General features: G+C 43.1%; 1 protein-coding gene across 1 annotated transcript in view; it reads left to right on the forward strand.

Annotated features, from left to right (window-relative positions):
- Positions 1–12,257, forward strand: part of Apaf1 (apoptotic peptidase activating factor 1) — an 85,822-nt gene extending 73,565 nt beyond the window's left edge. Inside the window, exons 23-27 of the mRNA XM_069990728.1 lie at positions 3,019–3,138; positions 4,082–4,207; positions 6,478–6,603; positions 8,128–8,274; positions 11,362–12,257. Of these exons, the coding sequence (XP_069846829.1) occupies positions 3,019–3,138; positions 4,082–4,207; positions 6,478–6,603; positions 8,128–8,274; positions 11,362–11,508 (666 nt within the window). The 3' untranslated portion in view covers positions 11,509–12,257. The remainder of the gene's footprint in view (positions 1–3,018; positions 3,139–4,081; positions 4,208–6,477; positions 6,604–8,127; positions 8,275–11,361) is intronic.
- The last annotated feature ends 13,391 nt before the right edge of the window (positions 12,258–25,648 follow it).

Raw genomic sequence — 25,648 nt, forward strand, 5'->3', positions numbered from 1 at the left:
GTTTGTGAATTATGCTTTTACTTGGAATGCTTTTTTTTTTTTTTTGATGGTATTGAGGTTTGAACTCAGGGCCTCAGATCCCTAGGCAAGTACTGTTACTTGAACCACATCCTCAGTCCTTTGCATTTAGGGTATATTTTGTTTTATTTCAGATAGGGTTGTCTGCTTTTTTCTTGGTTGGTCGTGGGGCTTGAACTTTGGGCTTGGGCGCTGCCCTGCACTCTTCAGCTTAAGGCGAGCGTTCTACCGCTCATTGAGCCACAGTGCCACTGCCAGTTTTCTAGTGGTTTATTGGAGATAAGAGTCTCACAGACTTTCCTGCCTGGGCTGGCTTTGAACTGTGATCCTCAGATCTCAGCCTCCTGAGTAGCTAGGATTACAGGCGTGAGCCACCAGAGTCCAGTGGGTCTTCTGCTTTTTGAAGACCAGCTTTGGGCTGTGTTCCTCCTACTCTGCCTCCCAAGTAGGTGTGATTATAGACTTGAACTACTATGCCTGTCCTAGGAATTGCTTTTTTCAATTCCATAGAACTTTCTTTTCCATCATTAGTAGCTTCTATCTAGAATTTTTATTTATTTTTTTTGCTGCCTCATTTCTTTTGATTTTCTCTTTTGTTTTTGCTTTATTTACTTTCTTTGAGACAGAGACTTGTTATGTTACCAAATTAGCTTGGAATTCATTATGTAGTTGAGCCTTGGTTTGAACTTGCAGTCTTTCTTCCTTCACATCCCAAGTGCTGGAATTAACAAGTATGAACTACATCTGGCTTGACTCTTGGGTTTCTTTCTGATAGATTCTTGTTTGATTCATGCATAGGTGGATAATTAATGTTTATTAAGTAGGTTAGTTTGAAGTCAGGAATTATCAAGATTCTGAATACAGATGCACTGATTTAGTGAGGAAAAGATGTTCTGTACATGGATGTGGCTTACAATGTCCCTTCTGTTCACTGCTGTGCCTCAGATATGCTCATGTGTTTATTTTGTGCCAGTTGCTGGCATTATTTCACTTTTTCCTTCTCCTGTTATGGCTGGATCTCTTCTGAAGTTTGATGTGAAAAATAATGTCCTATTATTCTGTGATTTCTTTTCCTTATTTATTGTAAAGTGATGGACAGAGGGGTTACAGTTACATAAGTAAGGTGATGAGTACATTTCTTTTTGGACACAGTTACCCCCTTTATTCATTTTCTCCTGCTTTCCCCTCCCCACTCCCCTTCCTTCCAAGTTGTAAAGTTCATCCTAACTTAGTGTCTGCTGAGTATTATTGTTGCATTAGTTCATCCTTGTCCTGGTGTTTTTGTGGTTCCCTTTTCCTTCTGCGGATCAGATGAGTGTTACATACAAGACAAAGGGTACAGCAAACAAAACAAAGGGAAAAAAGAAACACAATAAAACCAAATACAAAAAAAAGAGAAGGAAAGAAAAAAAGAAATAATTGCAAACAGTATATTATAGAAACCTCTTGTTTCCAATTACTGAAGTTCATTGTGATATGCTTCATTATATATGGTCATGTGCACCTAGGGATTGGGCTATTGTGATCCTCTGCTAAGAATGTCATGGACATGATCTAGTTATTACAAATGAGAGAAACCATGCAATCTGCATTTCTTTGGGCCTGGCTTGCTTTGCTTAATATAATTTTTTTCCAGGTCTTTTCATGTCCTTATAAATGGGACAATTTAATTCTTTTGATGGAAGCATAGAACTCCGTGTGTGTGTGTGTGTGTGTGTGTGTGTGTGTGTGTGTGTGTGTGTGTGTGTGTGTGTGTGTGTGTGTGTGTGTGTGTGTGTGTGTGTGTGTGTGTGTGTGTTCTTTTGATGGAAGCATAGAACTCCGTGTGTGTGTGTGTGTGTGTGTGTGTGTGTGTGTGTGTGTGTGTACCACTTTTTTTTTTTTTCCGGGACTGAGAACCGAACCCAGGGCCTTGCGTGCACCAGGCAGGTGCCCTTCCGCTGGGCTAAACCCCCAGCCCCCCACTTCTTTTTTTTTTTTTTGTAGTGGGGCTTGAACTCTGGGCCTGGACTCTGTACCTCAGCTCTTTAGCTCAAGGCTAACGCTCTACCACTTGAGCCGTAGCACCACTAATAGTCTCACTGACTTTCCTGCCCAGGCTGGCTTTGAACCTTGATCCTTAGATCTCAGCCTCCTGAATAGCTAGGATTTCAAGCATGAGCCACTGGTGCCCACTATACCACATTTTCTTGATCTGTTTGTCTACTGAGGGACATCTGAGTTGGTAAACTATGCTGTAATAAGCATGATTGTGCTGGTAGCTTTAGTATGTGATTTTTGAGGATTGCATTAGAAGCTAGCTAAGACCTGTGCCTGTGAAGCTTGGAAATTCTGTGACCTGGTTTTAAGCACTTTGGCTGCCTTACCCTCCTGGACCAGCTTCAGTAGAGCCAGAATCTGCATACTTGCTTATCTTGTAGGTTCAGAAATCAGTGAATATGTATTTGGGATAATTTTCTCTGGAAGATTTAATCAGGTGGTGAGAACACTCGCTTATTGTAGCTTTTCTCGTCTGGTAAAATTAATTGTTCAATAAGCAACCGAAGAAAACAAATTTTATTTAGGGGGAAAAGTATTTCATTTTGCTTCTAGTCAAGTTAATTAACCCCATCTTATTTTGTCATTTTATTTTTTGTTTTGTTTTGTTTTGTTTTGTTGGTAGTGGGGCCTGAATTCTGGGACTGGGCGCTGTCCCTCAGCTCTTCAGCTCAAGGCTAGTGCTCTGCCACTTGAGCCACAGCTCCACTTCTGGCTTTTTCTGCTTATGTGGTGCTGAGGAATCGAACCCAGGGCCTCATGCATGCAAGGCAAGCGCTCTACCACTGAGCCACCTTCCCAGCCTTATTTTGTCATTTTAAAATGTGGATACCATTTTCTTTGTTACTCTTCTCTGAAATGCCATTAGGATGACGACTTCTTATCAAGAGAGTGTGGGCTTTCCCTTTCCAGTAGGATATTGTTGGGGAAAGGTTGTAATGGATTTATTTCTTTGGTATTCAGGTTTGGAATTGGCAGTCAGAGGAATATGTCTTTCTGCAAGCCCACCAGGAAACAGTGAAAGACTTCCGACTTTTAACAAATTCAAGATTGCTTTCTTGGTCATTTGATGGAACAGTAAAGGTAATTTGAATCTCAGGTTTGTCTTTTTAAGAAAATTGATCTGTAACTGCAACCCCTTTGTATATCACCTTTACAAAAAATTAAAAAAAGCCTAGAATGAGAAAGAAAAAATATTCTGATATTGAAATAGCGACAAGCACATAGATAGTAATTAAGTTAAAAAATTTATTCTGCCTGTGTTTCTTTATCTTCACATAACTTTTTAAATTTTTCATAATATATTTTTTTAATTTGTATTTTTTGTTATTATAAAAGTGATATACAGAGGAGTTATTTAAGTCAAGCCTTTATTATATGTTCATCAACATTTATACTAAAATCGTATATAAGAGATACTAAAGTAAGAAGACCAGAGGAGCCAAACAGTCTTGGCTGTGCTAAATAAAACCTTTTTTTTTTTTTTTTTGGGGGTCCGGTCGTGGGGCCTGAACTCTTGGCCTGGGCGCTGTCCCTCAGCTCTTCAGCTCAAGGCTAGCACTCTACCACTTGAGCCACCGCGCCACTTCCGGCTTTTTTCTTATGTGGTGCTGAGGAATCGAACCCAGGGCCTCGAGCATGCAAGGCAAGTGCTCTACCACTGAGCCACCTTCCCAGCCACAATAAAACCTTTTTTATAGATCTATTTTGTAGTTAATCACATGCTTTAATACAAAATGTTTCTGAATATATCAACCTCTTTGCCGTCATGGAGCCATCAGTTCAGGGCCTTGCACTCTTTCTCTGTTTACCTGCTCATAGCTATCACTCTACACTTGAGCCAGGCCCCTAACCTGACTTCTTTACTAGTTAATTAGACCTACTAGTTTCTTGGACTTTTCTGCCCTGGATGGCTTTGAACTGTGACACTTCAATCTCAGCCACTTGAGTAGAGGAAGGTTATAGATGTGAGCCACCAGCTCCCAGCAAAAGTATAAACTTCTAAGCATTCTTTTTTCCTTTTAAGGTATGGAATATTATCACTGGTAGAATAGAAAAGGACTTTGTGTGTCACCAGGGTACAGTACTTTCTTGTGATGTTTCTTCTGATACTACCAAGTTTTCTTCTACCTCTGCCGATAAGTCTGCAAAGGTAGGTCATTCAATTGTAATGACTATGCATAAAACTGTAGTATTGCTTATATATTTTGAATGCTAGTTATGTATAAAAAACTTAAGTTTCTGTTTACATATTTGAGCTCATAGGATAGGATAGTGGCTAACCTATAAAGAGTACTTGCCTTATTCTAAGAATTTCATATCCTATAATCTCACTAATCTTTACACCATAGCTGCCACTGTCCCTGTTATACAGATGCAAAAATTGAAGCTAGACAAGTTTATATGAGTTGTCTTAGGACATATGCTTTTTGAGGTTGCCCATTGGCACTTGCTTAATGTCACATTGATTAAAGGAGTAACACTGAAGACTTTAAATTTTTTCCTTTGGATTACCTTTTATCTATAACTAATCTTACAGACTCTCTACTTTGTTTTGTTTCAATAAAACTCATTGAAAGGAATTTTTTTTGGGGGGATGGGGGTCATGGGGCCTGAACTCATGGACTTGGCAGTGTTCTTGAGCCCTTTCATTCAAGGCTAGTGCTCTACCACTTTGAGCCACAGCATCACTTCCAGTTTTTTGGTGGTTAATTGGTGATAAGAGTCTCACAGACTTTACTGCCTGGGCTGGGTTTGAATCACAATCCTCAGATCTCAGCCTCCTCAGTAACTAGGATTATAGGCGTGAGTCACCAGCACCTGGCTTCACTGAAAAGAATTTAATTACAAACCTATATTTGAGTTTTATTTGATTGATACAAGTTGATGCCTTTGAAAAATCACTGAATCATGCTGCTTCATTGAGGACATTGAATAATTTGCTCTCTTTTTCTCCATTGTTCATGGCTTTATTACCTACCTGTCTTTCTAAATGACACTCAGATTTTGTTAGGCACTCTCCTGTCTTTTGTGTTCTTATATTTATTCCTTTGTGTGTCTATATTCGGCTCCTTGCCCTCAACCCTTAAGACAATGCTCTTCTTCCTACTTGGTTGCCTTGTCCTTATATCCTACCTCTGATCTGCCCTTCCCCCATTGGATCTTCCCTTACCACTGACCAACCCTCTGTTGAATCATCTGTTACTTGATGGCTTATTGATGAACTCCTTAGTTCACCACCATCTCTTTTCATTGCATTGTTTCCTCTATACTTGCCTACTCCTTGTCTTCATCTTTTTGTGCATATTGTTAACTCTGGTTTGACACAACCTTTCCTTTTGTGTGTGTGTATGTTTACCTGGAAGTATAATAAGCCATTCTTTTAGATTTACATTTGATAATATGCTTTTTTGTTATTGTTGTTGTTGTTGGTCATGGGGCTTGAACTCTGGGTCTGGTGCTGTCCCTCAGCTCTTCAACTCAAGGCGAGCACTCTACCACTTGAGCCACAGCACCACTTCTGGTTTTCTGGTAGTTTATCGGAGACAAGAGTTTCACGGCCTTTTCTGCCTGGGCTGGCTTTGAATCATGATCCTCAGATCTCAGCCTCCTGAGTAGCTAGGGGTACAGGCGTGAGCCACCAGTGCCCGGCTTGATATCTGCTTTTTTTTAGTGAAGCATTTCTTGACCATCAGGCAGTTAGCTGTTCTACATTCAGTGTTTCCATTGTATTTTATTTATATTTATTGGCGGATATATTTATGTAAATGTTTACTAACTGTTCTCGAGCTTTCTTTCTTATTAAAATATAAACCTCAAGGAAAGATATTGTTTCTAGTTTCACAAGCTCTTGGTTCACAGTGCCTGGTAGTTTCCATTGGGTACTTGTTCAGTGGTTAGGGAACCACAGAGAGAACAGTGGAAGGAAAAGGGCAGCATTTTGCCCCCAAATAGCAGGGCAGTATAGGGACCAGCCTTTGAAGAGCACTTGCCACATGCTCTTTTTTACCCCCCCCCCCCTTAACCTAGTTTACTCTTTATACCATCTTTATACTATTGCCCTCATTTTACAGACGAAGAAAATGCTAGAGAACCTTATGCTAGGTCACTAGGAGCTAGCTAAGAATGGAACCAGGACTTAGCCTCAGGTGTGTTTTTCTTCTTCAGATTGTTTTTAACTGATTCTGTGTTGTTCTTCCTGAGTGTGAAGATCAAGAAGGTGTGACTTTCGTTTTTCACCTGATTTTAAAGAGAAACTTGGAAATTTAACATAGGTTAGAGCTTGGGCATCTCATGAAAATTTATGCACTGTCAAATGTTAGATAGAACTTGCATGTGATTGAATTGAATGGTTGGATAGCACTTTGGCAGGCTTATTTTGAGTGTATTGACCATTCCTAAGCAATCCTAATTGCCTTCCAGATTTGGAGTTTTGAACACCTCTCACCTCTTCATGAGTTGAAGGGCCACGATGCCTGTGTGCGCTGCTCTACCTTCTCTGTGGACAGTACCTTGCTGGCTACCGGTGATGACAATGGAGAAATCAGGGTAGGGTGTATGCTGACATGAGCACTGTTTCTCATGCACTCTTGATCACACTGGGGACCACAGTAATGGGGCAGGGCAGCATAGGTCCTGGGGTTTTGGTTAGGCGAGACGTTCTTTGCTTTGTTTCTTTTGCATACTGTATTCATAGCTACCTTCCACTGCAGGAAAGGATTCATTTTAGAGTTAGACTAAGGCATTTCCTTATGTATGTGAAGAACAAGTGCCCTAGTTATTTGCAGTTGGTTCTCTGCTCTTAGTTGAGAATGATTCATCTTAATTTTTGGATGTGACACAAAGGTTGTTTTTAGTGTCAGAATTTCAGGAAAGTAAATTTGCAAATCATTGTCTAGGTTATAAATGAGTTGCAGATTATGCTGTTTTCCTCCCCCTCCCCCCCCCCCCCACCAAAAAAAAGAGCTTTAGCACTCATTAGGCAACATGTAGTTTATTGCAAATCCTCTTTGGATTGTCTGTTAATAGTTCAAAAGCTCCCTTTCCCTCATTGTGTGGGCATGGAAAGGCTTCTCACTAAACTGCAGTCTACATGATAGGTCAGTTTTTATCATCCTGCAGTGCTTTAAATGTAATGTGAGTCATGACAATTTTATTTGGCAAAAGTCTTTCTGGGAGGTGTGGGAGACTGCTCTCACCTGTGTCTGTGGAAATGTAGTGCAGTATGGAAAATACTGTACACTGGAAGAGCAGAAATAATGGCAAAACAGTCAGATAGTTTGGTGATATTAGAAGAATTGGACATACATGGAAAAAAGTTGGGGCATTAGATATCTGTTTTGATGACCAATATCCATGAGGTATTTTTTTGTTTTGTTTTTGTTTTTAAACAGAATATAAAATTCAAGGAATTAGGTATGTAGCACAGTGGAATAGGAGAGTAGGTATTTTGCAGGAACACAGGTCTTATTCTAGGAAGATGAAGTTCTCCTTGAGGACTGAGAGCCAGCTGTCTCCGTCCTGGTGACATAAATGCAGTGCTAGCTTAAGTGGCCGAGCCGCGTTGGGCCGAGGCCCCGTCTTCCAGTGAGAAGGCTCCTTTGCAGTCATGCGGCAGTGCCTCATTTTTCAGAGGCCCCTACAGGAAAAAAAAAAACACTCTCAAAATCTTGAGTGTTATTTAAAATTTTTTCTTTGGTACATATTCTGAAAGAAAAAATTGTTTTTCTATTTGGTTATTCAGAATGTAGGAAAGCTGTTGTGTTTGTGTATATGAGTTACATCTTGTTTTTTTACTGAATTCTTTCTGAGTTTTTCCCATTTGTTCACTTGATTTTTGTGGGGAGACGTTTATTTGTAAATGATGGGTTTAACTATTGAGCTATGTGTACTTCTATTTTTCTTATTCTCTTATATATCTCTTGCTTGTCTGACATAGAATCTGCAAGTCATCGGATGTTTAGATGTCTAGTAAAATAATTTTAGAAAATACGTGCTTAGAATTATCTCTGTATATTAAAACCAGAGAAGCTGGGTAACCCTGTTAACAAATTTTGTATCATGTTTATGTAGATATGGAATGTTTCAAACGGTGAGCTTCTTCATTTATGTGCTCCGATTTCTGTAGAAGAAGCAGCTGCTACCCATGGGGGCTGGGTGACCGACCTTTGCTTTTCTCCAGATAGCAAAATGCTTGTCTCTGCTGGAGGATATATTAAGGTAAGAGTTACTCAAGGACTAGGAAAGAAAGAACAGCCTGTATCGTATTTTCCAAGCTGGTTTCACTTCCCGTTTCTCAGTTGGACTTCCTGTAACTCAGCAGAACAAAGGGCAGTTGCTGTTCCCCGTTTGTAGGATGAGACAGGTGTGAAAGCCACTTTCCTCAGATCTCTTGGTGGGTTTGTGCTATTCTCAACCCGGAGCTCATGTACCTATAAGAATGTACGTGATCAGAATGACTAGTAATTTAATTTTTTTTTAATGTCATTATTTTTGGATAATCATGCAGCTTGAACTTGGAGCGTGGGCCCTGTCCCTGAGCTCTTTTTGCTCAAGGCTAACACTACCACTTTGAGCCACAGCACCACTTCTGCTTTTCTGTTGGTTAATTGGAGATGAATCTCCAGACCTGTGTGGCTTTGGACTGCTATCCTCAGATCTCAGCCTCCCGAGTAGCTAGGTGTACAGATGTGAACCACTGGCACTTGGCTAATTTCATTTTATTTTTTGTGTTTCTCTTTAATGTTCTGGTCAATATTCTTTAAAAAGTATTTGTGAAATTTTCTTCCTTCAATTATTAATAATAACCACAGCATATTGTGCTCTGGTTATCGAATGCTTTACTCCCATAATTTCACTAGCCAGCTTTGGGACCTGTAAATTTCATTATCCTTTGGTTACCCTGAGCAGGCTGATAAGTTGTGAATGTTGGCAATTGGCTAAAAGGACAAACTTAGTAAGGGGCCAGCACTCACACCCAGATTCCCTTCCCTCTCAATTTTCTCTAGCAAGTTGCTTTCTGTAGACTTACTAGTGAGAATGGAGGCCAAGAAGTGTATTGATGTTTCAAGGTCCTTTTTTGTTTTTTTGGTGCATGCATTTATTTGTCCATTTAGTAAAACTATGTTTAGTGTCCATTGTGAGCTGAGATGCTTCTGTGTGCATAGCTGCCCAATGGCAGTGCACTGTCTACAGGAAGCAGGTGGCAAATAATTTCCCCAAGTTTAGTGTGTGTGTGTGTGTGTGTGTGTGTGTGTGTGTGTATAGGTGTATTTGTGTGTGTATATTTTTGTATGTATGTATGTATGTAATTATAGGAGAGTCTGAGACGTGTGTATGAGGAGAGCGGAAGGAACAAAGAGGAGTATCTTTTGAAAAGCAGTTCATTTGTAAGAGGGCCGTAAGTTGATACTATATATTATGCTGACCATGTGGCCATCCTGTAAGCTTTCTCATTCAAAATAATCCACAAGGCTTTAGAATCTATATTAAACTTCATTTCTAATATTATAAAAGAAAATAGATCCATAAAATGTTATGAAACTGCCATTTCTTGCTGAAAACTGTGTAGTGAATGAAGTTTTTGGTTAATTGGTCCCCACATTATTGAAATTTTATTCAGCATAAAAATCTGGCTTATATGATGAAAGAGACTGCTTTTTGGCTGCCCCTTTTTAGGTTGCATTGGAGATACAATTATGTTAATGTTGCATTAACCTACACCTTTTGAACACATTTTTATGCAGTCTCTAGAGCTGCTGAGCCATGAGTGCCACTGTGTAAAGATAAATGCTAACTCTTATTTGGCTCTGACATTATTGTTTGTGTGGGAATCTGAGTCTTCAGCTATATTAGCTGCTGAAAAACTTAACTGCTCAGCTTTGACACCAGGTTTCTCAAGACCATGTCATTTGATTCTCTGGGCTACATAGAACACTGGCACATAATTGTTAGTCTGACTTCTAAGATGTTATAAAGATCAGTGACTTGAAATAAAGTAGCAGAGTACATCTGGGTACTGTAGAGGCTGTATCTGAAAGCTAGGAGAAACTATTGCCTTATATTTAGTCTGTATATTTAAGTGACAAATCAGGCTGCCTTTGCCTTCTGGTTTGATTACCAGCATGGTTAAGCTAATTATGTTACAGCCAGGACTGCGTTCACCCGGCATGCTAATGAGATCATCCAAAAGCATGGAACGAATTAGAAGTAAAAAGGAACAGCTGCTATAGTGACCAAGAAATTAGGCCTTTGGAGTCTGTTTACTTTAGAGTCCAGCATTCTAAATTGAATGCCAGAAAGATAAAGTAGGTATCCAGTAGCCAAAAAAGTTCTTAACTTCCACTGGGTTCTGATGGGTTCTGCCTGTAATCCTAGCCACTCAGGAGGATGAGGATGAGATCAAAGCCAGTCTGGATGGGAAGGTCTCTAACCAGCAGCTCCCCCCCCCCCCCCCCCCAGTAATCTTTCAAAATTTCTCTTATTTACAAATGAGAAAATAATATCACTAACCTTTGCCTGAGTGATATTTCGCATATTCCTAAGAGTGAACAGGAATAGTCAACCCAGGCACGTGTGCAAGGCAGAGCGCTAGGCTGTATCATGGTCGTAAAGGCCAGTGACACTCAGTTCAAAACACTCCTTTTGTACATGAGGCTTTTAAAAAATATTAATGTATATTGTTTCTTGCCTTCATTTTAGCTGTGAGATTCATTGATGAGCTTTATATGAGCTTTTTAAATGTCAAATTGACATAAATGTTATAATGGTGAGGAAAAGGGAAGACTTGGTGAGAGCACCTGCTTCATTTGAGGTGTTCTGCGTTTATGTAATAAATGAATGTGTAGACTGTTGCTTAAACAATCCAGGTCATGGACTTTACCATTATGTCTGGTGACTGTTCAGTAAAGCACGCCTGTCCCATAGACTGGATGCCAAATGTCTGTCAGAAAACGTTCATGGTCTGTAGAGGCACCAATGTGAGGAGAGAAGTGCTTGTCCATCCATCCACTGAGATTTGCAGATGCTAGAGGTCAGCCAAGCCCCTCCATAGTGAACTCTATGTGGGCTGGTGCCTGTAGCTCCCAGCATGCCTTGCAGGTGGCATTGGATGCAGCCTTGCTGTGAAGTTTTCATGAGAGTTAATCAACAAAAACCGATTAGATTGATAAAGTCTCCAGTAAATGTAAAGGGTTTTTTTTTTTTCCTGCTTTCCTTGCATTTAGGAATGGGGAGGTGATAGGACAAACTACAAATTATCATGCAGTATAATCTTTAGTCTAATGAGAATTTTTTTTTCTTGAACAGTGGTGGAATGTTGTTACCGGAGAATCCTCTCAGACCTTCTACACAAATGGAACTAATCTTAAGAAAATACATGTGTCCCCTGACTTCAAAACATACGTGACTGTTGATAATCTTGGGATTTTATATATTTTACAGATTTTAGAGTAAAATGATTAGGCATTAATATAGTTGACTTCCTTAATGTTGAATTGGAAAAAAATAATGAAACTGTATATCAACTTTTTAAAAACTGTGAATTGTTTTCCAGTATTGCATTCATTACAAGTGTTTATGGTTGGGTGAGTACTATTAATGTAGCTTTTCCCCAAGTGGACAGACCTTTAATCTTGGTTTTTATATTCATCATCTTCATTAACTACTTGTCCTTAAGATGCAAATGAAAATGTAAATATGGACCTTGTTATACTGTTGGTAAATTTCCTTGATGCATTCAGATTGGTTGACATAATTAGAAGAAGTCGAAGGGAATCTATATTTTATATCATTGTGTAGGCCGTGCTTGAGGGAACAGTGTTATCCCAATATAAGATAATGCTTGTTCTCCCAAATACAATCTTGGAGCTTATTTGTACTCCTTAAATTTTTCTGAAACTGTTAAAGTCTGGGTACACAGTCTTCAACATTTCCTTTAATTAACTCAGTAAGTGAACATTGGATTTTAGCAGCTCTTTCTATGAAGCCAAAATTATGTGTACAGAGGCTTCCCTGGAGTTCCTGGCAGCCCTGTGCCATAACTAGATTTTAGTTGTCAGTACCTGAGTTGGGCACTATTCTCCTCTAATCCTTCCTTCCTCCCTCCCTTCCTTCCTCCCTCCCTTCCTTCCTTCCTTCCTTCCTTGCTTCCTTCCTTCCTTCCTTGCTTGCTTCCTTCCTTCCTCCCTTTCTTCCTTCCTCCCTCCCTCCCTCCCTTCCTTCCTTCCTTCCTTCCTTCCTTCCTTCCTTCCTTCCTTCCTTCCTTCCTTCCTTCCTTCCTTCCTTCCTTCCTCCCTTCCTCCCTTCTTTCCTCCCTCCCTCCCTTCTTTCCTCCCTCCCTCCCTCCCTCCCATTGTCCCTCTCTCCCTCCCTCCCTTTTCTTTCTCACTCTCTTTCCTGGGCTGGTACTAGAGCTTAAACTCAGGGCCTGGGTGCTACTCCTTAACTTTTTCACTCAAGACTAGTGTTCTGCTACTTGAGCCACAGCTTCATGTCTGCTTTTTGGTGGTTAGAGATAGGGGGCTCATAGACTTTCCTGTTTGGGCTGGCTTTGAACCATCATTCTCAGATCTTGGCTTATTGAGTGGCTAGGCTTACAGGTGTGAGCCATGGAGCCTGGCTGAGTGTTTGCTTCTTACTCAGCTGAACTTAATTTTTCTTCATCCTCACTTTTTCCTTTTTAACTTTTTTTTTTAACTACTTGAGCTACATTCTTAGTCCTTTTTGTTTTTCTTTTTTTTTGTTTATTTGTTTCATTTTTGTTTTTTGCTGGTCTTGGGGCTTGAATTTAGGGTGGGCGCTGTCCCTGAGCCTCTCTTGTGCTCAAGGCTAATGCTCTTATCACTCAAGCCACAGCATCACTTCCAACTTTTTCTGAGTAGTTTATTGGGTAAGAGTCTTTCCTGCCTGGGCTAGGAGCAGCAATCCTCAGACCTCAGCCTCCTGAGTAGCTAGTATTATAGGCATGAGCCACCTGTATCTGGCTGTTTTTTAGTATTTTATTTTATTTTTTGTTGGTCATGGAGCTTGAACCCAGGGCCTGGGCACTGTCCCTGTGCTCTTTTGCTCAAGGCTAGTGCTTTACCACTTTGAGCCACAGTACCTCTTCTGTTTTTAGTGGTTAATTGAAGATGAGTCTCAGGACGACTTTCTGGCTAGGCTGGCCTCAAACTGTAACCCTCAAATCTTAGCCTCTTGAGTAGCTAGGATTACAGCCACCAACACCCGGCTAGTTTGTTTTTAAGATGGAGTTTTATCTGGCCTCAAAATGTCAATTCTCCTGTCTCCATTTCCTAAGTAGCTGAGATTACAGGCATGAGTCACTGTTCCTGACTTTTTTTTTTTTAATGGAGCAGTCACTCCATAGTTAAATGTTAGTCAGAATAATTGGGAAGGGTCAATTTTAATCATACATCTTAATAATGACTTTCTAAGAAATGTGAAATGGTAAAACATTGTTCCCTTCTAATTCCATTTACTTTTTGATAAATGTTATTGTCAGTGTTGTTCTCTTAGTGAATTTCAAGAGAATTCTCTTTTTTTGTGTGTGCAGTTCCAGAAGTCATTGTGACTCTGGGCGATGTTAACTTTAATCTTCTGAACAATCTGTTTTGTTCTTCGCCCTGTCTTTGTTTACTTCCCTCTTTTTCCCTGTCCTTTTTCCTCTTCTACCTCTTGCCTTCAGGGTTAATTAGGAATGATAGCTTTTTTTTTCTTGGAAATGGGGTCTCACTATATTACCCAGGTTGGCCTTGAACTTTGACCCTTATGTCTCAGACTGCCACATCCCTGGGCAAGATGGCTTCGGCAAAGAAAAAGCTCATCAGTATCTTCACCAGTTATTTTTTCATTTCCTGATTAGGAACTTTAATTGAAGTTTAAATTTAGATATTTTTCTGAAATGTTAAGGATACTAGAGATAAATGAATAATATATGTGGTTTTCACATAAAATCAAGATGCAGAGATTCTTGTTTCTGCAATAAGAACTAATAAATAAGTATTAGTATTAATAGTAGATAAGCAGTGACCCCATTTCTGTTGTTGGTGCACATTAGTAGATACAGTGGGGAATCAACCACTAAAATGTAGTTTAGCTATTCCTGTGTAGCAGCAACTGGGAATGCAGTGAGTAAGATCTTTCATATTGTTAAGAAAGTGTTTTGGTTTTGTTTTGATAGGTTGAGGAACTAATTTACAGGCTGTGATTTATGCACATGTGATCATGGAAATCTTAATTTTATACAAATATTTCTTTTTTGTGGTTGTTGTTGTTGTTGTTGCTGGTTGTGGGGCCTGAACTCTGGGCCTGGGTGCTGTCCCTCAGCTCTTCAGCTCAAGGCTAACACTCTACCACTTGAGCCACAGTGCCACTTCCGGCCTTTTCTGTTTATGTGGTGCTGAGGAATTGAACCCAGGGCCTCATGCATACAAGCCAATTACTCTATCACTGAGCCACCTTCCCAGCCCCTACAAACAGATTTCTGTAAAAACTGCTTCACTCAGCTAGCCAAGTCAAAAATCTTGTTTTCCTTTAGTGTTTAGGGTTCATGTACTCGATCACTCAGCATAAAAGCATTGACTTTTGGAATTAAAAACCACCTGACTGGTAAAATAGCAACAGGACATCATCTTTTAAAAAGTCTTGGGTGGGCTTTGTCTTAAAAGAAAAGTAATAATGATGAGGCAGCCCAAGGAAAGAAGACACATCACCGGACTGATGGAGGGAGCTATGCTTGGAGCTTGCAGGTGAACTGCTGTTGCTGCTTTTCCCCCTTCTTTCCTGAGACAAAGTCTTGATTTGTTTCCCAGGCTGGCTTTGAACTCATGATCCTCCTGCTTCAACCTCATAAATGTGGAGATTACATATGCGTGCCATCACACCTGATACCAATGAGCTTTGTAAAGCATTTTCTCTACTTTCTTTTTTGTATGAGAAATTACATTGGACCTTGTATATGTAAAGATGCTTTTTCATTGTATGTGTCTTGTATGTTTTGAAAATCGTTAGTTTTGTATTTATAATGTAACATGATTTTATTTACCTTGAAATACATTTTAAAACATGAATTTTAAAAAATGTATAAAAATAAAATTCCCAGATGTTTGTAAGCAACATTTTTGGATTGTTTCACATTCTTTGCTTGTCTTTTGTTTTTTAAAAGCCTGATGAGAAAGATTCAAGCTAAATCCACCAACATTTCCATCTAGGTTTTTGTTTTATTTTTTTCCAGTCATGGGGCTAGAACTCAGGGCCTGGGCACTGTGCCTGAGCTTCTTTTGCTCAAGGCTAGCACTCTACCCCTTGAGCCACAGTGCCACTTCGGGTTTTTCTGTTATGTGGTACTGAGGAATTGAACCCAGGGCTCAATGCATGCTAGGCAAGCACTTTACCACTAAATCACCTTCCCAGTCTCCCTTTACTCAAGGCTAGCTCTCTGCCGCTTGAGCCACAGTGCCACTTCTGGCCTTTTCTGAGTAGCTTATTGGAGATAAGAGTCTCACGGACCTTCCTGCCTGGGCTGGCTTCCATCTGAGATCCTCAGATCTCAGCCTCCTGAGAAGGATTACAAGCATCAGCCACCAGTGCCTGGTTCTGTCTAGGTTCTGTCAGCGGTATGTAGATCAGTTGAAATTCTTCGTGTGTTTCATTGTATGCCTGTGACGGTTGCCACCTTCTGAGGCTGGCATGGGGAAGATCCTGTAAAAATAGAATTTACTTATTCATTCATTCTTACTGTTCATTCAATAAACATGGAGATCTAGTGTGGACTTGGCCTTGGTGTAGATCAGGGGGATACAGGAGTTAGCAGAACAAAGATAATTCTCTACACTGCTGCAGTTGGGGGCCTGGAACAAGAAGAGGACAGTCTTTGGTGAATTGGGTGGTGTAAAGGATCCGGTTTTCAGGGAGGTTGAGATGATGTGCTTAGTCTTTGAGGCCCTTGGAGGCTGCGGGAGTTGTGGTTCAAGTGGGCCCTTTTCCAGTTTGTTCTTGCAGCAGACCTGGCATCATCCATGCAGTGCTGGTTTTTGAAGCAGGCAGAATGTAAGAGTTACAGGAATGTGGAGCTGCTACTGAGATGTCAAGGGAAAGCCTGGGACTCCAGCATTGGAGTCTCTGTGGGTAGCCCCTACAGGAAGATGTGTGAACCTGCGAAAGTGAACCTGGAGCTGCGGTAGAAATCCTGGGAAGCTAGAGATGCCAAGAATGAGGAATGCCTGTGGAGGGAACCTTCAGGAAGTGAGCAGAGCTAGCCCAAGCCCTTTGGAGCTCACATGTCTCAGGTGCTGGGCAGGGCTTCTGAAGGCTTGATATTTGCTCTATTGGGTTTTAGTCTTGCGTTGATCCAGTCCTTTCTGTTTCTATTCTTCCCTTTTGGAATGGAAATGTTTACTGTATGCCATTGTATCTTGGAAGTATGTAAGGTATGCTTTTTTATTGTTACCGTCAAATAATTGTACAGGGTGGTTGGTTCAAGTTTTTAATTAAATTTTTTTTATTATTATAAAGGTGATAGAGACGTTACCCATTCATAAGCCAAGTAATGAGTGCGTTTCTTTTTGGACAATGTAAGGGGCTTCAGTTTAACACGTCCCTTCCATCATTCTCCCATCCCTACCTATTCTTTTCCGTTCCAGTGTCATCATGTTTTCTCATTCCATTTTCATAGAGTAGTTCTGCTTTCAATTTTTTGAGAAATCTCTCATGTTGACTTCCATAGTGATTGCACTTATCAACAGTACATTAGGATTTCTTTTCCCCCTCCATCCTCACCAGTATTTGTTTTGTTTGTGTTCTTGATGATGGCCATTCTGACTACATGTCTGTGTGTGTGCAAGAACACACACACACACACACACACACACACACAGCCCTGAATAGCCAAAGCAACCCAAACAAAACAAGCAGTGTTAGCTGTCTCCCAATTCCAGGTATCAAGCTATACACTACTGAGTCATAGTCTCAAAACCAGCTTGGTCTCTGACACAACAATAGACCCGAAGGCCAATGGGACTCACTAGAAGAGTCATCTGAGTTTTGGCAAAAGAGTCAAAAAATATATTGGAAAAAAGATAAACTTTTCAACAAAAGGTGTTGGGAAAATGAAGTCCAGGGGCTGGGAAGGTGGCTCAGTGGTAGAGCGCTTGCCTTGCGTGCATGAGGCCCTGGGTTTGATTCCTCAGCACCACATAAGCAAAAAGAAAAAAAGCCGGAAGTGGCGCTGTGGCTCAAGTGGTAGAATGCTAGCCTTGAGCTGAAGAGCTGAGGGGCAGTGCCCAGGCCCAGAGTTCAGGCCCACGACTGGACCCCACCCCACCCCCAAAAAAAGAAAATGAAGTCCATATGCAGAAGACTGAAACTGGATTCATGGCCCTCACCTTGTACTAATATAAGCGGTTCATAATGGATAAAAGTTCTCAAGGTAGGATCTGAAACTTTGAAACTATGAAAGAGTGACAAAATCACTAGAACTTACTGGCATAGGCAGGAGCTTCCTGAATGGAACTCCAGAGGCTCAGCGGATAGGAGAGAGATGTGACCAATTATATTCTACCACAGCTGAGGATATAGTCACTAAGCTAAAAAGAAAGCCTACAGAATGGGAGATCTTTGCCAGCCATCTATCTGACAGGGCCTATAACCAGAATATAAAAGGAGCATAAAAAACTAAACCCCCCAAAGAGTCAACAATAAATCCTCCAGAGAATCAACAATATCATTAATAGCGGTCAAAGGAGGTAAATAGACATTTCTCAGAAATAGAGCTGCCTCCTTTCCCCCAAACACTTGAGGAAATGCTGAATGTCTTTGGCATAAAGGAAATGCGTTTTTCATTTTTACAGTGACTCACACCTGTTTGCCTTGAGTCACCGAGGAGACCAAAGTCATCATAAGTCTGGCTTTTGCGCAATGCTGGAACAGTTATAACTTTTAAGTACACCTGGAGAAAGCGTGAGGAAATGTATTTGGCATTATGAGCCTGTGGAAGCAAGGTTAGAAAGTTGAATTTGGAGAAGTGAAGTCATCCAGATGCCGATGTGTTCAAGGCTTTGTCAACAGCCTGTGAGGCATTGAGGGGTAACGGAATCTTCGGTAGGCAGGGCGTCGTGGAGGGAAGTTAGGTCATTGGGGTGTGTGTTGTTGTAGGACCCCAGCCCCTCTCTTCTTGGTTATCCTGGCAGGGATCTCATCCATCACATTCTCACTATGGTGTGCTGCTGTACTGCTGCAGGCTTCACACAATAGTACCGAGAGACAATGGACTGAAGCCTCCGAACCCGTGACCATGGTAAACCTTTTCCTCTTTGAAGTTGCTTTATCTCGGCCTTTTGTTTTGAGGGCTAATACAGGAATGATGGCAAGGTTTTGGCCCCATCAACTGAAGTGAGGAAGACTGTGAAAGCTGCAGACTTTCCAACATAAGTTTGAAATGCCCATTAGACTATCAAGTGGTGCTGACTAGACAGGTGAAGCAGAGGGTCTGGAGTTCATGGGATAAATTTATACGAGACAGAAGTCTAAGAGTCCTCAGTGGAGTGATGGCTCTTAAAATCACAGGATCAGAAGAAGTCAAGAGTGAAGAAGCACAGATAGAAGAGGCAGGTGGCTCAAGACTGAGTCCAGGGCACTGGTAGCTAGAGAGAGGAGGGACCAAGACAGTAGAGAGGATCAGCAAGGATTAAAAGTTTCGTAGGGCCGGGCACAGGTGTGGCTCACGTCTATAATCCTAGCTACTCAGGAGGCTGAGATCTGAGGATCATGGTTCAAAGCCAGCCCGGGCAAGGAAAGTCCGTGAGACTCTTACCTCCAATAAACCATCAGAAAACTGGGAGTGGAGCTGTGGCTCAAGTGGTAGAGTGCTAGTCTTGAGCAAAAAAAACCTTAGGGACAGCGCCCAGGCCCAGAGTTCAAGCCCTACAAGTGACTTAAAAAAAAAAAAAGTTAGGGGCTGGGAAGGTGGCTCAGTGGTAGAGCGCTTGCCTTGCATGCCTGAGGCCCTGGGTTCGATTCTTCAGCACTACATAAGCAAAAAGAAAAAAGCCGGAAGTGGTGCTGTGGCTCAAGTGGTAGAGCGCTAGCCTTGAGCTGAAGAGCTGAGGGACAGCACCCAGGCCCAAAGTTCAGGCCCCAGGACCAGACCACCCCCCCCCCAAAAAAATTCAGTGGGCAGAGCTGTGTGCATATACTAAGATGGTGCTCTTGCAATGTACACCTCACTGGCTGCATCTAGAAAATGCTCATTGAACATTCCATTGTGATAGTTAGGCCTCATCTTCCACAGCTCCCCCACCGCCACCTCCCTCTCCATTCATGCCCTTCGCCGTGGTCTTTCCACAGTACTCAGCTTACTCTTCTTCAGCTTCTGTTTAAACTTCATTCTCATGGTGACTCCCCTGTGCAAGGCTCCGGCCTGGCTTGCTAGGTGCCCTTGCTTTTTGCTTCTGTGGCTTTGTATGTACTGCTCCCACTTCCCTCTCCTACACTGCCTCTCTTCCTAATTTTATTTTTCTTTCCTCACTGATGTTTCGTATATTCATCACAATGACCCTGAAGGACGGGAAGTCTGCTATGCCCTCTTTGCTCTCTCTGTCTCTGTCTCTTTCTATCTTGGCTTTTGTTGCTCTGGGTTAAAATTATTTATCTATTAGAGCCTGCCATTTGATCCTAAGCTACTTGAAAGCCAAACCTATTTTTTTATACCGGAATCAAACATAGCCTGATCTGCAGAGAGCCCAATAAGTGCTTGTGAAATGAAATATCTGTGTCCACATGTGCCTGGCACACTCCGCTCCCCCCTGCTACAAGGGTATCACGCTACAAGGCTGGCGAAGGCAGTTGTAGCCTATCAACTGCATTTTCCTTATCTTCCTCTTTTATTTGGCATTTTCCTGTGAAGCATCATTAGAGGAAAGTAAAACGTTACTTAGATGAAGGAGACTCTGCTACCAAATTATAGGAAATGAATAAACATATCTCTGGAGTGTTTAAGTCAGCAAGTATGCCCGTCGTCTATATTCCACAATCGCTTTATATTATAATTTACTTAGCGACCTTTAGAGAGGGAGAAAATGATTTTCTAATAATTCTCAGTCTCTGAAGATTGTCGCTGGAACGCATGCCTTGCTCACAGCCCTCGCCTTAGGACGACGCATGTGCTGTGCAGTCATTAAGGCGCCTGAGTGCGAAGGCAGGTTCTCCTGGGCTCTGAATTTCACCATGAAGAATTGTTCTTCCGTGTGTGTGTGTGTGTGTGTGTGTGTGTGTGTACACGTGTATAAGGAAGTCATAGAATCAGCTCTGACTGGGGCCTTGAAGTCATTTGGCATCGAAGATGGCACTGCTCCTGTGTCACATGATGCTATGAAAAACACTAAAACTTGGGACATTTTCACTTTGGTTATGATTCAGGAATCACGTATTGGAAATTCATTTCTGAAGTCAGGACTGAGATCACTGCTTATCACAAGCAATGAATAGAGAATCTGCCTTTGTCGTTTCCCAGCTTCCAGGACCAGAAGCTGTAAGATGTGGTGTGCACCGCTGAGCAGAGAGGGGGAGGTCATGTGCTCGGTGCCCGTGCCAGGCACAGCTCTGCCTTCCTTCCACCTTCTCAGTGCTGAGATGTGCAGTCTAGACATCCCCAGCTAACCAGTGAAGAAGCTGAGCTGAAATTCAAACCTGATTTCTGCTATGGAGAGGCTCAGGCCTGCTGGGCTGAGCGGCATGTCAGTTACAGACGTCAGTGGGACTAAACGCCTGGGCTTTGTGACTCTGAACACAGGTCCGGACGCCTCAGGTGTGGGTTGCAGCAAGTAGGGCCGGGCATTGGTTTCCTTATGAGAGGGGTTTTGTGATGTAATTCTTCTGATTCCCTTCCAGTTGGCAGTAGTTTTCACCCCTTCACCTGTGTGTATATGTGTATGTGTGTGTGCGCATGTGTGCACACACACGCTTGTGCATGTGTCCTGCTCGCTGTCAGCTAACTCATATTCAGATATAACACATCCTGTTTAGAAAGAAGGAAAGAATGTGTGTGTGTGTGTGTGTGTGTGTGTGTGTGTGTGTGTGCATGCGTGGTGTGTGTGTGTATGTTTGTATGCATGCACATGTGCATGAACATGCCCATCCTGGAGCTTGAACTCACTGGTAGTTAATTGGAGATGAGTCTCATATAGGGCTGGGAAGGTGGCTCAGTGGTAGAGTGCTTGCCTTGTATGCACAAGGCCCTGGGTTCCATTCCTCAGCACCAAATAAGCAGAAAAAGCCAGAAGTGGCGCTGTGGCTCAAGTGGTAGAGAGCTAGCCTTGAGCTGAAGAGCTGAGGGACAGCGCCCAGGCCCAGAGTTCAGGCCCCACAACAGGAACCCCCCCCCCCCCAAAAAAAAAAGAGTCTCATGGACTTTCCTGCACAGGCTGGCTTTGAACAGTGAGCCACAGATACCAGTCTCTTATTTATTTATTTATTTATTTATTTATTTATTTATTTATAGTGGTTAATTGGAGATAAGAGCCTCATAGGTACTTTTCTGCCCTGGGCTGGTTTCGAGCTGCCATCCTCGGATCTCAGCCTACTGAGTAGCTAGAATTACAGGCATGAGCCACTGGGCCCAGGCTGTAACTACCATTCTTTTTTTTTTCTTTTTTTTTTGGGGGGAGGTCCGGTCGTGGGGCCTGAACTCTGGGCCTGGGCGCTGTCCCTCAGCTCTTCAGCTCAAGGCTAGCGCTCTACCACTTGAGCCATAGCGCCACTTCCGGCTTTTTTCTTTTTGCTTATGTGGTGCTGAGGAATCGAACCCAGGGCCTCAAGCATGCAAGGCAAGCGCTCTACCACTGAGCCACCTTCCCAGCCCCTGTAACTACTATTCTTAAAGGGTCTTTCAGATGCCAAGCCCTGGTCAGTCATTCCCCATCCATGATTCAGCTGAATCCTCTTCTGCAAGTATGGAAACAGATGGAGAGAGGTTAAGTGACGAGGCCCACAGCCAACCCCTGGCCCTCCTCATTACAGCCCGCAGGGTGGAGGATCCAACAGCCTCATTTCAGTTCTGTGTTTGGCTCATTATTTGTTCCGTGCATTTACTTGGTGCGTCATGACAAATGTGTCAGTATTGAGCCCTCAGAGGAGACATCAGATGCTGTTCTCTGCTCCTGGGGAGGGCGGTGGAGGAGAGCGCCTACTGCTGGTGTCTGTTTACTCCATATCAGAGCCTGTAGGGCTAACTTTGTGGAAGGCAGCATAGCAGTTCAGCTAGGAGCCATGTGGGACAGCAGAGGTCAGAGGATGCTTTGGATTTGCCAGCACCTGGCCACTGCCCAGACTGCCCTCTGACCTCCATTCTAGGGAAGGTGGTGGTTCTAGACTCTCCCCTCCCCTTTGGAGAAGCCTGTTTCTGCTTTGAGATTTTGTGGGTGCTGGTCCTGGGGCTTGGGCTCAGGGCCTGTGTGCTGTCCCTTGGTTTTGCTCAGAACTAGTGGTCTATTCTTGAGTCACAGTTCTACTTTTTTGTTGTTTTATTTTTGGTAGCTAATTGGAAATAAACATCTCACAAACATTCTTGCCCTGGATGGCTTTGAACTACAATCCTCAGATCTCAGCCATTCCAGCCATCCGAGTAGCCAGAATTACAGGCATGAACCACAAGTGCCTAGCTGTAACTTTGGACTTCGAAGGGTTCATTTCAAATTGGCAGCATGTGTAGGATTAGTGGGTCATATTCTGTCTTCTGCTAGTTTGGACGTTACCGTTTTTCTTTTCTTTATTTGGGGAAAAAAAAAGAACCTCCCAGAATCTCAGATAGGGAACATGACATCTCATCATATATAATAATAAGGATGGTAATACTTTTTTTTTGGGGGGGGTGGTCTGGTTGTGGGGCCTGAACTCTGGGCCTGGGCGCTGTCCCTCAGCTCTTCAGCTCAAGGCTCACACTCTAGCACTTGAGCCACAGCACCACTTCCGGCTTTTTTCTTTTTGCTTATGTGGTGCTGAGGAATTGAACCCAGGGCCTCAGGCATGCAAGGCAAGCGCTCTACCACTGAGCCACCTTCCCAGCCCTGGATAGTAATACTTTTATGTGCGGTACTGGTGCCTGAAGTCAGGGCTGGGCACTGACCTTTAACTTTTTTTTTGCTCAAGGCTAGTGTTCTACTACTTGAGTCATAGCTCCACTTATAGTCTGTGACATCAGCACAAGGTTTATTTATTTATTTATTTTGCTAGTCCTGGGGCTTGAACTCAGGGCCTGGGCACAGTTCCTGAGCTTCATTTGCTCAAGGCTAGCACTCTACCACTTGTGCCACAGCACCACTTCCAAATTTCTCTGTTTACGTGATACTGAGGAATCGAACCCAGGGTTTCATGCATGCTAGGCAAGCACTGGACCACTGAGCCATTTCCAGTCTACAAGGTTTACTCTTAAGACTCTGCTTCTTAAGGGGTCTTTGGAGTGGAGGCTGGTGGGGGAGGGGTGCCACGCTTCTCAGCATATGCATAGGGGCGATGCTTCTCTCCCTTTGCAATGTCTAGAATTATGTGGGGGCCTTGGAAATCCTCCCCAAACCCAGGCATTGCTCCAACTCTGGAGTTAGGATCCAGGGAGCCATTGCTTGATGAAGCCATTGCGCATCCCTCCTGCATGGCAGCGGGTTAGGCCTGTGAGGACTGCTAAGCCATGTGCTCCATGACAAGCGCTCTTCCATACCATCCTCAGCATGGCGCGCATGCGGGCACATCGGTAGGTTCTTTCCAGGCTGCATTTGGTGGCTGATTTAGAGAGCAACTCTGTCAGAGCCGTCATTAATCCCTCCTTTGCAGTGCTTGAGTTCTCTGTGCACGTGGCTCACCTGTGTGCACTGCCGTTCACCTGTATTCATCTGATCCTATCAATGCTTGTGCACCCCAATACCCAATCTCCCCCTTTTCCTTACTAACTGCCCTTGTATCATTGGGGGCTGCAAGATGCTCTGCTAAAGCAGCCATGTTTTCCAGTGCTCACACTAGCGTGCAATAAGCAGACTCTGTGGGATGCAGCGTTCTGGAAAGTTCTGGCAGGAACCTTGCTATCTTCTGTCCTTCAACAGCTTTTCTCCTGCCTGGAATGGGCATGGTTTGAATGGTTCAGACACTTAGGGATAAGGAGGAGGCCTTGTGGAAATGTAAGAAGGATCTTGGGGTTCTGGTGATTTAATACAGCTACCATTCTTAGCCCTGTCACTTCTTAGTTCTGAAGTCCAGGCTACCTGGGTGAAAATTCAACCACTCCCTTGCTTGAAGCATTGCTATTTCCGGTCTTAGGTCTTCGTTGCTAGTTCCTGAATTCATTAATCTGGTGTGTTAAAAGCAGTTCAGCAAATGCTGGTGACTCTCGTCCACAGGTGAGTTTTATCTTTACACTTCATTTCTCCCACCCCTCCCCCCTGGGGCTGGAACTCAGGGCCCGGGCTCGGTCCCGTCCGTGAGCTCTTTTGCTCAAGGTTGGTGCTCAAACACTTTTGAGCCACAGCTCCACTTCTGGTTTTCTGGTGGTTAAAGTCTCATGGACTTTCCTGCCTGAGCTGGCTCTGTAGTGCGATCCTCAGATCTCAGCCTCCTGGGAGTAGCAGGGATTACAGGCATGAGCCACCAGCACCTGGCCACACTTCATTATTTTTTTCTTCCTGTATCCTTATGTAAGCATTTTGTTATAGTCCTTCCCCTCCCCAAATTATAAAAATGTATATACAAGATGTGGGACATTGGAATCAGATACATACACTTCATTTTCAATCCCTGAAATCCATCGATTCCATAGCAACATCTTAATTTCTCAGAAATCTGTTGACCCCGGGTCTTCCCTTTGCAGGGTTGGCCGAGGGTCATTCAGCTCCTGTGGGGTCACTCTGTCCCCATACCACTTGTGGCTCTGAAGGCATCTGAGTTTGCATGCTCCCCATCCCTGCTAAGAGGGGCTGGCTGAAGCCCCTGCGGCTTTCTCTCCCAGCCTCCCCTGACTCAGTGCCTAATACATGGGGCTTTTATTTTGTTGTCTCTCCAAAACCCAAAAAACCCAAGCAAATACCTGGGGGAGAAATCAGCCTCTCAAATGTCAGGAAACAGCTGATGCAGCCTCTTCCACTCCTAAGGGAAAGCTGCAGGCTGAACACAGGCTCCCCGGAGAGCAGCCTCGGACGCTTGACTGAACTTCCAAGAAATCCAGAGGACATTTACATTGGGTATTGCTCAAAATGACTTTTGTTTTTCTTTCTTTTTACCACGTTGTGTGCTGACTCTGGTTGTACAGTCGGCTCCAGCTCAGCTTGCTCTGGTGGGGGTGGGTGGGGGTGATGTAAGGGATTTCTTGGGGCAGGCTTTGCCACAGGCACAACAGCCTACCCCTGCGCCCCAGGCTGCTTGTCCTGGGACCCCAGGATCGTCGGCTGGAACCAACCCAGGCCCCCTGATGAGAGCCCCGCGGGGGCTGTGGGCTGGGCTGCTCCACCAGAGCACTATTCTCAGGACGTTAAACGCCCAGGCCGCTTGCACACACGCAGGTCTCAGGGAGAAACAAACACTGGATGACGAGTAAGCTGTAGTTATGATTCGGAGGCACACA

The sequence above is a fragment of the Dipodomys merriami genome, unplaced genomic scaffold (genome assembly GCF_024711535.1).
Source record: "Dipodomys merriami isolate MVZ:Mamm:240054 unplaced genomic scaffold, mDipMer1.0.p SCAF_10, whole genome shotgun sequence".
Lineage (NCBI taxonomy): Eukaryota > Metazoa > Chordata > Mammalia > Rodentia > Heteromyidae > Dipodomys > Dipodomys merriami.